Source organism: Mustela lutreola, chromosome 4 (assembly GCF_030435805.1).
Source record: "Mustela lutreola isolate mMusLut2 chromosome 4, mMusLut2.pri, whole genome shotgun sequence".
Classification (NCBI taxonomy): Eukaryota; Metazoa; Chordata; class Mammalia; order Carnivora; family Mustelidae; genus Mustela; species Mustela lutreola.
Genome location: NC_081293.1, coordinates 31,196,579 through 31,208,776, shown reverse-complemented (window position 1 = coordinate 31,208,776; position 12,198 = coordinate 31,196,579). Strand labels below are relative to the sequence as shown.

Genomic DNA, 12,198 nt, shown 5'->3' with positions numbered 1-12,198 from the left:
AAATAAGATCTTTAAAAAAAAAAAAAAAAAAAAGAATTCTGTGCTTAAAAAAAAAAAAAAAAAAAGAATTCTGTGCTTCTCACAACTACTTCCTCATGGAGTCACTAAGTGTCTTATCCCAACTCCACATTTGCTTTTCCTAGAAGCCCCCCTTCATGTTATTCTGAATGGTTTTTAAACAATCCTAAATGCCATTCCAGATAGACCTGGGTGAGTCTATTTACAGAGAGGTCCAACAATTGTGGCTGGTGTTTCCACATGTGTGCCATAAAGCCAATATTTGATTCTCTCGGAAGCAAGTCAATAAGTCAAGAAAGAGAGCTTTGTCAGGTGCTGTAATTGAACTGTGCTATCCTGGAGTTGCGTAGTTGAAGACCGAATGAATCAATGATCAAATATTTACTAAACGTTCTTTGAAACATTTAGGTCAAGGAAACGACAAAAGAGTTGAAGAAAAAAGGAAGGGCTATCTGAGGAACAAGGCAGGGACCTGCCACAAACATCCTCAGAAAGCCCTGCTGTGACCTCCGGAAGTAGATGGTTTTGTGTAGTTGCCTCTTCCTCCAGAAAAGACAAACGGACCATCTCCTTCTGCCTCCCCAATCGGCCCTATGAACCGGAGCTTACAGGAGAAAGCTGGAGGAAAGTCAGGAAATTCTACTTATTACCTGAGTAAGCTTAGGCTTCTTGGCTTCCTGGATTCTTTATTTGCTCGCTTCCTTCCTTCCTTCTTACCTTCCTCCTTCCCCTCCTTCACTCCCCCTCAAAACCATTTATCTACTATGTGTCTTCTCCTGGGCATAGGATATAGCAGTGAGTACAGCTGACATGGATCCTGCCCTCAGAGTGCTAAGAAAGTAATGGACAAAACAGTCAATGGGAACAATCAGTAAACTGCACTGTTTTGATAAAGGAAATTCAGAACCTGTGGGAACATAGAGCAAAGGCAACCACACAAACAGCTGAAGGACAAGTTCAACTTCTCTGCACATGTTTCCCATCTGCCCAACAGAAGTACCTACAGGTATATACACTGGAGTGTTGCATGAGGTTTGGAGATAACAACTGGAAAGTACGTAGCACAGTTTGTGGCTTAGAGTAGGCACTCAAGAAGTAAAGCTAGTAATTTTATTATTATGAATAAAGATCTGTTCTTAGTCTTTTTCCCATGTATGCTCCGTGAGCCTTGCAATTTATCACCCACCAATGAAGATAGTCATGATTTCCTGATGGCACCTTATCCTCTCTCTGCTGTCCCATTCTGAAGCTGGGTGGGCCTACAAGCAAATTATTTCTGTATTTTATTCTAATGAACGGTCCCAACCTAGGATTGGAAGTCCTCTCTCAGGGAAATGGATTTCTGATGGTAGACATAACAGAACCATGGAAGTAATCAGAATCAAGGGGTGGTGTGTGGGGAGACAGCCTCTCCAGGACACTGGGAAGCCGAAGTTGGAAACAAAAGTGCCCAAGACACTTAAGAACTGGCTGCTTTCTCCTCTCTGTTGAGTGTAAGGTCTTGTGGCTGATGAGTTTGGTTCCAGAACCCAGAAATCTTGATGTTGGTTAATGTTCTTTTAAAGCAGGACTGTTATTTAGCTGGTCTGCTTTTGTATCCTCATAACATTGTTGAAAATACTTTTAAACTTCCCTATTAGTAAATAGCTTCTGTCCCAAGTACCCTCACTCCCTGACCACTCCAGCCCCTCCTAGGGACCCCACAGACCTCTTTACAAGTCTGCATCTAAAGGATTAGCTTCTGGCACTGCAGGAGGCCTCCGGAAATGTGTTCTGATTTTACAGGACCTTGGCTTTGCCTTAAAGGGGAGTGCACAAATTGTTAGTGCTTGATAAATCGCTAGTGAATGGCAAAATATGTTTTTAAAAAAAGCAGCAATGGCTCATTAAGATTTGGGTTTCTTGTTTTTGTTTTTTGGGGGGCTTTTTGGGTCAAGTGGCAGGACCTCACCTGTGAAGAGTGTGATATTGTCAGCTGTCTATTCTCTAAGGACTAATGGCCCTCAAAGGAAATGCTATGCAAAGATATCATGCATCTGCTTCTGTTCTTGTCACCATCCACCTTCCCTGACTTTGAAATACATTGAGAACTTGAAGGTTGGCAGTGTGAAGCCTCTTTCCACTAATCTATGACCCACCTGCCCTGTGGCAGATGACCTGACGGCTAACTTTTTAAGAGATGTGTAGTCTAACACAAACAGTACCAATCTTTCTATCCATCCATTAGTTCACTTACATGATAAATATTTATTAAGTTCCTACTATGTTCCAGTTACTGTGCTACACACTGGGCCTGGGGACAGTAGAAAAAAAATGTTTTAATCAAAAACAGTTTCTATGCTTTTAAGGCTCACCATCCACTTGAAACAGATATGTACACAAGGGCCATAACATGGAAGGAAATCTAACAGAAGTATTTGGAGAACCAAAAGAAGGCACAGGAACATTAGGGAAGGCTTCATAAAAAAGGTGATGACTAGACTGAGTCCTAAAGGGTGTACAGGAATCTTCTAAGCAGAGGTTGGAAGGGAGTAGGGAGACAGCATTCCAGGCAAAAGGCACAGATTGGGCAAAGACACAGTTCTAAATGGCACGGCTCTCTGGGAATGGGGGGGTGGAACATCAGTGAATACAGGAGAAGGTGGGACTTGAGGCTGGACAGGGCCAGAGCACGCTATAAACTACAGCATTAAATGTGAAGGCTTTCACGCCAGGAAGTGACATCATCAGCAATTTCTGATCTAGAAAGCGCACTCTGGTCACAATGTAGAGGAGGGCGGTAAGTGTGAGTCTCCGAGGATGAACACAGGCACTGGCAGATGGAGAGGGGGAGGATCTGAGAGCTGAAAGGGCAGCAGAACGGACAGAGTCTGGAGACACACTCTGTGGGAGCTGCCCGGGAGGCAGGGATGGTGGGTGGCGCCTGGGTTTGGTGCAGAACCGTGCCATTATCACAGGCTAGGAACTTACCAGAAGAAGACAGTTTGGGGCAGAGAATGGCAGGTGGGATGAATTCAGTTTTGCCCCAGCTATGTTTGAGATATCTGTGGGGCATCTGGGTCGAGGTCACCAGCAAAGAGTAGGAAACAGAGGACTGAGGTAGACGTGGAAGCTTGGAGTCCTCACTGACAGCTCAAGTTCTGGGGACAGCAGGCGGAGTGAGCAGAGGAAGGGACCAGGACTGGGAGCGGCCGACAAGCACTGCACCCCCAGAGCTGTGTGAGAGCAAAGGCGTTCGGGAGACACAGGTAAAGACCAGTTACTGATTCCCAGATCTGGAAGTGGAGAGGAGAACTCCAAGGTCAGCCTCGCCTCCTGTCTGCCAGAGGGTCAAGCATGGAAGCCATTTATTGGCTTTATTATTTGTTCAAACATCTCCTCATTTTATTATGCGAATTGCATACATACTTACAAAACAACTGCATATTTGCAAGTCTTTCTTCACATCAAAAAGGAACCCAAATGCCAAGCTCTATCAATTACAGATTTCTTTGCAAACACCATTTCTTTAATAAAAGTGTTTTCCTCCTTTTTGCTCCCATTTTTATCACAACATGCTTCTAGACTCCCCCCCAAATTTCATCAGCCATCTCTTTTTACACACTTATATGCATCCCAATTTCTAGCCTTTGATTTCTGGAACCTGTTTCCCTGGTTGTTCTCTTTTTCTCTCCCATTAACAAAAGTCCTACAGCTATAGTTTTCAAACTTGACAACTATTTTCATCTTGGTGCAATTAGCAACTGCCTCCAAACTCCTCAATCTTCAGTAATAAAAGGTCTTAGGTCTTGGATCTCCTCCTAATGACACCTTGACCTTCTGGAACAGATGTCACCAAATGACTGACACTGCAGCCTCCAGTCAGGCACACCCAGATGTGCCACACAGAACACGTCTCAATCCAGGCCAAGCCCTAGTGTGTGCATTTGCAAAATAGGATAATCTTCAATATCACTGAGAGTTGTGGAAGGAACTGAGATAAAGCATTCAGTGTGTCAAACATAATACCTAGTACATAGTACACACTCAATACAGATTAGCAATTATTACTATAGTTCGCCGTAAATACCCCTCCCCAACCATCAACTGTATAATAATTTCCAAGAAACAGCACATTATGCCAATTCAGGGGACTGGACCAGATTATCGTTACAGATCTTCCAGGACTAACATTCTACCATGTGACCTCTAGTCTACACCAAGGAAACATGCTGGTAAACCTGACACCGCTTATGATTACAGGGATGGGGGAGGTCTGTGTAACAGGTGTCCGTACGTGAATATGAATGTTACTGGGAGCACACGCAGGAGAGGTGAACAGCAAAGGGAAAAGTGGACAGACGCCTAGCTCGAAGTCAGCTTCTCTTTCCAGAAAACCAGAAGAAAAGCCTCCTTGTTGCACTTTCTCAACAAATTACACGGACAAGATTCATTTAAGTTTTAACATTAAAAAAAAAAAAAAGAAAAAAAAAAAGAAACGACCCTGGTTGAAAAAAAAAACAAACAAAAAAAACTTCCACCTTTAAATCATTTCCCCCCCACATTATACTTTAGACATCAAAGAAATAAACACCTAAGACAAGCCTAGGCTTTCATTCCCGAGGGCCCTTTCTGCATGGGTAGATGCACAAGCTAGTTTTGACCACTTTTCCTGTTACTCCACAAGACCTTGAAAAGGTTCCTACCAGAGGCCAGACAACCATTATGAACAAAGACAGATACTGGAGCCCGGCAAACACTTCCAGCTTGTCTGTCTAATGCCCATCTCCAAACCTCCATATGCTCATTCTTTTTTTTTTTTTTTTTTTTCATATGCTCATTCTTCTCCTGGATGAGAAAAGTCATTCATTCTACTGAGCTTTTACTATGGGCCCAGATACCACCCTTATGACTCTGTGAGGACATTCTCCTGCTATCCCCATTTTACAGATGAAGAATTGAGTTACATGAAAGTGAAATAATTCACCCAAGTCACAAGTGACTTCTGGACACTGTCCCCAGGTAGTGTGGCACTAGAACCATGCTCCCCACCACACTGAGCTATGCATCCCACCTCCATTTTCATCCCCAACTCCTTACCTCCTGGTCCCCAAAAGGTACTGTCCCCACAATACAGCCAAGGGAATTAGTTATGAGGAAGCTGAATTCTAAGCAAACGTACAAATTACTCAAAAAGTTGGTGTTTGCCAACATACTTCATTGATAAAATATTGTACTTGCTACTTAAAGTATCTGCACTTGGGGCACGTGGGTGGCTAAGCGGGTTAAAGCCTCTGCCTTCGGCTCACTCAGGTCATGATCCCAGAGTCCTGGGATCGAGCCCCACATCAGGCTTTCTGCTCCGCAGAAAGTCTGCTTCCTCCTTTCTCTCTGCCTGCCTCTCTGCCTACTTGTGATCTCTGTCAAATAAATAAATAAAATCTTAAAAAAAAAATTTTTTTAAGTATTTGCACTTGAATAAAGCATCATATTAACAGAGAGTCCCTGTCGAAACGCATCAAAAGTAGGCATTTCAGTTCACTCTGGACTCATTCTGAGGTCATCTTAGAGGTCCCCAAATCCTACTCTCCACCTGCTAGAATTCAGAGAGTGAGGAAAACGTTTCTTCTCGGCATCAATGTTACCTCTGTGAGGCAGCTCGGGGAGGTACTCTGGGGGGCCTTTCAAGGGGCACGGCGGGTGTTCCTTCCACTTGTGGGGGGCCCGGGCTACGACTTCTGGGAACCTCAGGGACTTCATTATCCTACAGCAAAAAAGGACAAGAAAGAAAAGGGAAAGTTACATTAGGCAACAGGCATAATTGGACACCATTTCCCAAAAGCCTCTCAGTCCTCCTCAGGCTTTGGCTAAAGGTTATCCGCAAACTGAAAATGAACCTAGCAAACCAGGTCAGCTTTCCATTGAGGCCTACACTCCCTGAGGAGACAATGGAGCCCAAATTATCATTAATGGCCCTTGTTCCTCAGAGTGCCCCCTGTGGGCCATCAAATTAGCATCTCCTGAGAGCTTGTGAGAAATGCTGGCTCTCCACTCCTCCTCAGACCTGCTTGATGAGAACCTGCATATTCACAGGAGCCTAGGTGATTCGCACGCATATTAAAGTTTGAGAAGCCTGCTCTGTCCAGCCAGAGAGAGCTGGAGAAATTTTGTTTTTAAACCCAAGTCCCTTTTCGAGACAGCGGAACCATGAGTGGTTCTCAGTCATGGGGTCATTAACAGTAGCTGCTCACTGGAGGGGTAGCCCACCCAGTGACCCCCTCCTGTTCATCCCAGCCACTCGTCCCTGGATCAGAATACACACTTCAGTCTAAGGGAGTAGCTCACCCTCTCCTACGAGGCCTAGTGGCTCTCAGGGGACTATTTGCCACCATGCATGCAGAGGAGCAGAAAAGGCCAGTGTACAGTGAGAGAAGAAAGCAGGTATGTCCAGGAAGAAGAGAAGAAAGAGCATGTGGCCCTGGGGATACACGGAGCAGTGGCCTTGCTCCACCATTTCTCACGGCTTCTGATCCAGGCCCCATATGTGATCTCAACCCAGATTCCCTGATAGTCCTGCTTCTTCTCAGAGATGCCCTCTTGGCTTAACCAGTCAGATAGAGTATCGATTTCTCTCCTTTCCTCCCTCTTTCCCTCCCTCCCTTCTTTCTTTCCTTCCCTCTCTCCCTTTTCATTGAGGTAGAATTCACCTAACATAAAATTAACCACTTTATTTATTTTTTTTATTATTATTTTTTAATGTATTTGACAGAGAGAGAGAGAGATCACACGTAGGCAGAGAGGCAGGTGGGGGTTCGTGGGGGTGGGGAGCAGGCTCTGAGCAGGGAGCCTTTCCATTCCAGCCATCCAACATTTCCATCCAGGCAGGGAGCCTGATGCAGGGCTCAATCCCAGGACCCTGGGATTATGACCTGAGCCAAAGGCAGAGGCTTAACCCACTGAGCCACCCAGCCACCCCAAAATTAACCATTTTAAAGTGAACAATTCAGTAGCACTTAGTACATTCACAATATTATACAACCACCACCTCTATCTAGTCTCAAAACATTTTCATCATCCCAAAAGGAAACACTGTACTCCCCATGTCCCCCTCCCCCCAACCTCTGGTAACCACCAAATCGGTATTCTGTCTCTAAGATTCTACCTCTTCTGGATATTTCACATAAATGGAATCCTACAGTATGTGACCTTCCGTGTCTGGCTTCTTTCATCTGGATTTCTATTTCCTGCAGTGGCGTGACCCCTCAGACAAGGAAAATGGGGGGCGGGCCGCTCTCACCTCATTGTCTCCCTCCATCCCACTGCTCACGCTGAGGAGGCTCCGGGTGCTGGATCGGTTACTCGCACTGCCTGAAGGGTACAGACAAAATTAGCTGGACTGTGGAATCTCTCAGGCTAAAATAAAATGCAGGACTCTAGCACTTACTTTTTTTTACTGATAGAAACAATACAGAAGCTGTGAATACGGGATCTTCAAAATGCTGCCATCTTATATCATTTTATTAGTGTTTAGATTTTCTTTCAGCATAAAATGAAATGGTTCACCTTCTTATTACCTCTTTTTTCTTCGCTTTATCAGCGCCATTTACTGAAGGCTTACCACACATTACATGCTTTAAAAACATGACTGCACTTAATCCCTGTGAAAATCTTATCTGATCCTAGTGATCTGGTTTGTCAGACAAGGAAGCAGAGATGCTCTCTTTCTTACTTGTTCAGTGGTATTTCTAAAATCTGCAAACATCTTGTTGTTGAAGTGTTTTACTTATTTAGGAATTACAGCAAGCATGTACTCACACACACAAACACACTCACAGACACACACACACACACACACACACACACACACACATATACCTTCTAATAAGGGGCCAGTTTGACACAGACAAAATACAAACTCCAAAGCATAATTTATGCTCACAGTAGGAACTATGATTGTGTGAGTTTAGGAGCTCAAGGTTTTTGAATTGGGAATGTATCACCTACCTATCTTATGAGGACAGCTCTATCCAATAGAACTTTCTGGAAATATTCTATTGTATACTATCCAATACGGTAGCTTGTGTATATCAGGAATGGTTTTAATTAACTTCAATTTAAATAACCATATTTGGCAAGTGGCAACCATACTGGACAAGGAGAATTAGAACAAGCTCAAATATGTGATGATCCAGGAGCAAAAAAAAAGAACAACAGTCAGTCAACTAAGACAAAAAAACCTGACTTTAATTTACCACTGTCGCCACTAGCAGTATTGTCAGATCTTGGGTTTACTGAATTTCCCTTAAAACAGCCCCTCATCATATTAGTTAATAAGGAAATAGTCTTAGTTCCAACTTCATTATGGCCTCAATTTTGACCTAATTAATTCAGATGTGTGTTGAAATAGAGCAAGTTAAGATTATAATTTTGGATTATTTCTTAGAAATAGATGTTTACATTTAAAATAATATATCAAAATACTTAATAAGCCAGGGGATTCAGAGTTTGCTTTTTAAGGAACATGTGACCTTTTCCTTTCTAGTCAGTCACCTGTACATAGAAGTGTCCACTTGGCCAGAATGTCCCCATCCTACCCTTAGCCACAAGGCTAAAACCTCAGGCTGCAATGCTCAGGGCAAATGCTATGGAAACCTTTCCAGATTCCCCCAGTGGAAGCAACCCCTCCCAGTCCTGTGGAGCCAAGCCTCCTGTCCTTCACCATTCTTCATGCCACTCCCTCACAACAAACCAGCCTCCTTCTGAAAGTTGTCCACTGAGAGAGAACAGAAAGCTGTCCAGGCACTGGCTCCAGGACCCTAGAAATTCACACTCATCAGTTCTCATTGTGCCTTCCCTGGGTATTCCTAAATCTTGAACTCCCAAGTTTGGCGTTGAACCTTGGCTCCCCAGTTCATCTGTCCTGGCCCTCTCTCCCCTCCCCAGGCTGACTTTCTTACCCACATCCCCTCTGGACTGCATGGTTCGTAGGAGGCTCTGGCCCCTGTCATCACCCCTCTAGCCCGGGGTGGGAGGGGCGGCAGTGCCTTCCTCTTCCCAGCCTGTGTCACCAAGAAGAAAGAACAGACAAGCATCTAGCTCATGCTAGTTTTATGTTTTCTCTACTCCACTACAAGGCCCTGAAGGTGGTCTCCGTTTCTTTTTCATCTTTATGTCTCCAGTGTATAGTCTCACTCAGAATGCATAGAGCAACCCTCAGATATTTGGTGGATAAATGAATGAGGGGGGAAAAGTGACCAGATACAATATGACCCTTAAAAACCATGGACCCGACAATCTATGAAAAGGTTAAAAGTCTTTCTGTAATAAAATGTGTGTTCTGTTAAACATAACATTAATATCTTAACTAAAATCTTGGCTATGACCAGATTTAACCTGCAACTGTTCTTCTGTGGTTCCCAAGAGATGACAGCTGCTCTGATCAATATGACATTTGTGAGTGCGATGCAAGGCAAAGTACGATAAGCACCTGCACATCAGGGTCTATCCTCCTGGAATGTTCCCTTTCTGGACTGTGTTACCATATAAGTATAAGGAGTTCAGGCTACTGACTTAGAGGCCATAAGGGGAAAGGTCCCAAAGGATGACAGAGCATCTAGGATGGTCCCATCCATGCTGGGCTTACAGCTGAGGACACACGCAGGAGTGAGTGACCCCAACTCACCCACGTGGAGTGGAGTTAAACCAGCTGCACGGAGTCTTGCCCAAGTGCAGTATCAAGTATAAATAAAGGTGCATTTCAAGCCACTGTGTTTCACGGGAGTTTGTTACACAGCAATAGATAACTGAAACTGTATAGCAGGGACTGGAGTAAAATCCGCTGGTCTGGCATTTCATAACATTCTCTAACCATCTACAAGGTAGCCATCCCTGGGCCATAAACTGTTGCACAAAGTAAAAAGCACACTTTATGCTTTCCATTCCATCTTTACCTTAAAGTAAAACATACACATAACATCATTTAAGTTAATCTGAACCTGAAATGAGTACTTCCCATTTGTCTTGTTAAATTTCCCCTCCTCTCCACCCCGGAATGCACAGAGGATCTGCACCACTGTGCTCCTCCACCTCTCATCTGAGAGATGGGCCACCTGCCTGGTGCTTCCTCAGCCAGCTGCCAACACTGGGAAAAGCTCTCCCATTTCGGAACTTGTCAGAATTCTCTAAATTGCCTCAGGAGGGCTTTGGATACACATTACCACGCCCCATTATGGAAGGAGGAGTTTTCTCTTCTACCCGGGGTCGAAGCGTCCCCCGTGGTCACGTGATAGGCTTTGGGTCTGTTTCAACAGGTAGCAGTGGCAGGAATGAAAAGCCGAGGGCACCGGGGTGGCTCAGTGGGTTAAACCTCTGCGTTCAGCTCCGGTCATGATCCCAGGGTCCTGGGATCGAGCCCCACATCAGGCTCTCTGCTCCACAGGGAGCCTGCTTCCTCCTCTCTCTCTGCCTGCCTCTCAGCCTACTTGTGATCTCTATCTGTCATTAAAAAAAAAAAAAAAAAAGCCGAGAGAAGATTGGGGCCTGCTCCCACCCTGGCTTCACCGACTGTGTGACCTTGCACAAAACTCTTTCCTGCTCTGGATTATACCTGCGCAATCCATAAAGTAAGAAGGGAGACAGGGGCGGGGTTCTTGACGTAAGGCCATGGATGGGCAACCCCGTGTGTGTGTACATACACGCTCCCATGCATTTCTCTGGGAAGAACATCCAGAGCACAGATCAGATTCCCAAATGGTCCCTGATGCAGAAAAGATCAAGAACCCCTGGGTTTAGATGATCTTCCTACCCTCATATCCATTTGGAGGTTTTCTGCCTGACATTTAGGAAGCCACGAGTCCTGAAATTCAGTCCCGAGTCTCCTATTCTTTCCTTGTTTTCCTAGCTCTTTTGAAAATGCTCAACTGTGCAAAAGAAGGGAAACACCATCTATTTTGCTGAAGCCGGTGTGCCTGAGGTGCGCTACCGCCACCCTAGATATGGAACCAAAGCCCCCGCCTCCTGCATGTCCATAAGCAGGTGTTGTCTGTTGCAATCAGACTCCATCAAGCTTTTTAGCCAAAATGTCTCCCACATTTCCTAATTGGATCCTCAATCCTCTATAAGGTTGGAATTCTCAAATGTGAGTCCATCATTTTCTCATGTTTCTGACTTCGCACCCTTTCCTTCTCCTTACCACAGCTGAGGAAGCAGAAGGGACAGTGGTTGAGGGTCTGGGCCTCGGATCCAGGCTGCCCAAGTTCAAATCCTAAAACCACCACTTATTAGCTATTTAACTTGGGGCAAGGCATGAGGACTCCTGTTTCCTCCTCAGTAAACACAGGTCATGGTGCCTATGCCATAGAGCTATTGTGAGAATTAAATCAGAGAATATATAGAAGAGGCTTAGCATATAGTAAATGCTCAGTAAATATTAACTAGTGTCATTACTAGGTTTTTCTAGTTATAAAAGGAACAGTATAATAAATTATTACACAAACCTGGCTTTAGGGCATAATGATGTAAAAGATCTTTGGTTCTCTGAAAAAAGGTAAACTGCACAGGCTAAATGTCCCCCATTTCTTACACCCCCAAACCCAAATCAAGCTCCAGCTGGGGTTTGCTGGGCTCACAACAGACTGTTCCCAAAGCCCAAAGGCACCGCTGAGAATGCAGATGTGAAGGCACACCCCCTCCCCCGCTCACTTGCTGTGCTGGAGGTACTATCTGTTTTCCAGTCTCCTCGCCTTAGCTCCGTCCTTGGGGGAAAGGCACTTTTCCTGGGGCCGCTCTCATAGACTCCAAACTCCACTTTCCCAGGCAGGTGCTGTGAGTGCCGAATTGGGACGGTGATCTCCAAGTCTGGAATTAGAAGAAAAAGAGATAAGCTTCGAGGCACCTGCCACCAGACAAACTGCTCGTCTGCTCCCTCTCCGCCCGGCTCCCTGGCCCGAACCTGGTGGGTGCCTGTTGGGGAGGGAAAGGAAGGGAGAGAGTGTGGGAGGGGGGCCTGCCCAATTCAACACTGAAACTTCACAGACTCCTGTGTGGCCATCACTACGTGATAGAGGAGAGGGGTGGAGGCATGGGAGAAAGCAAGACTAATGCTTCCACATCAGGCAGAGAGCCTGAGCCTGGGGAGAGGTCTGGGGCTGCAGCTCAACCACTTTCCAGCTGTGGGATGTAGAGTACTTCCCTTTCAGAGGG

General features: G+C 45.2%; 1 protein-coding gene across 3 annotated transcripts in view; it reads right to left on the bottom strand.

Annotated features, from left to right (window-relative positions):
- The window catches only part of PIK3AP1 (phosphoinositide-3-kinase adaptor protein 1), a 113,079-nt gene that overhangs the window by 4,787 nt on the left and 96,094 nt on the right, over positions 1-12,198 (bottom strand). For all 3 annotated transcript variants that reach the window (XM_059169312.1, XM_059169313.1, XM_059169314.1), the window contains 3 exons: positions 11,698-11,853; positions 7,295-7,365; positions 5,643-5,761 (listed from right to left, as the gene is read on the bottom strand). In XM_059169312.1, coding sequence (XP_059025295.1) covers positions 5,643-5,761; positions 7,295-7,365; positions 11,698-11,853 — 346 coding nt within the window. The remainder of the gene's footprint in view (positions 1-5,642; positions 5,762-7,294; positions 7,366-11,697; positions 11,854-12,198) is intronic.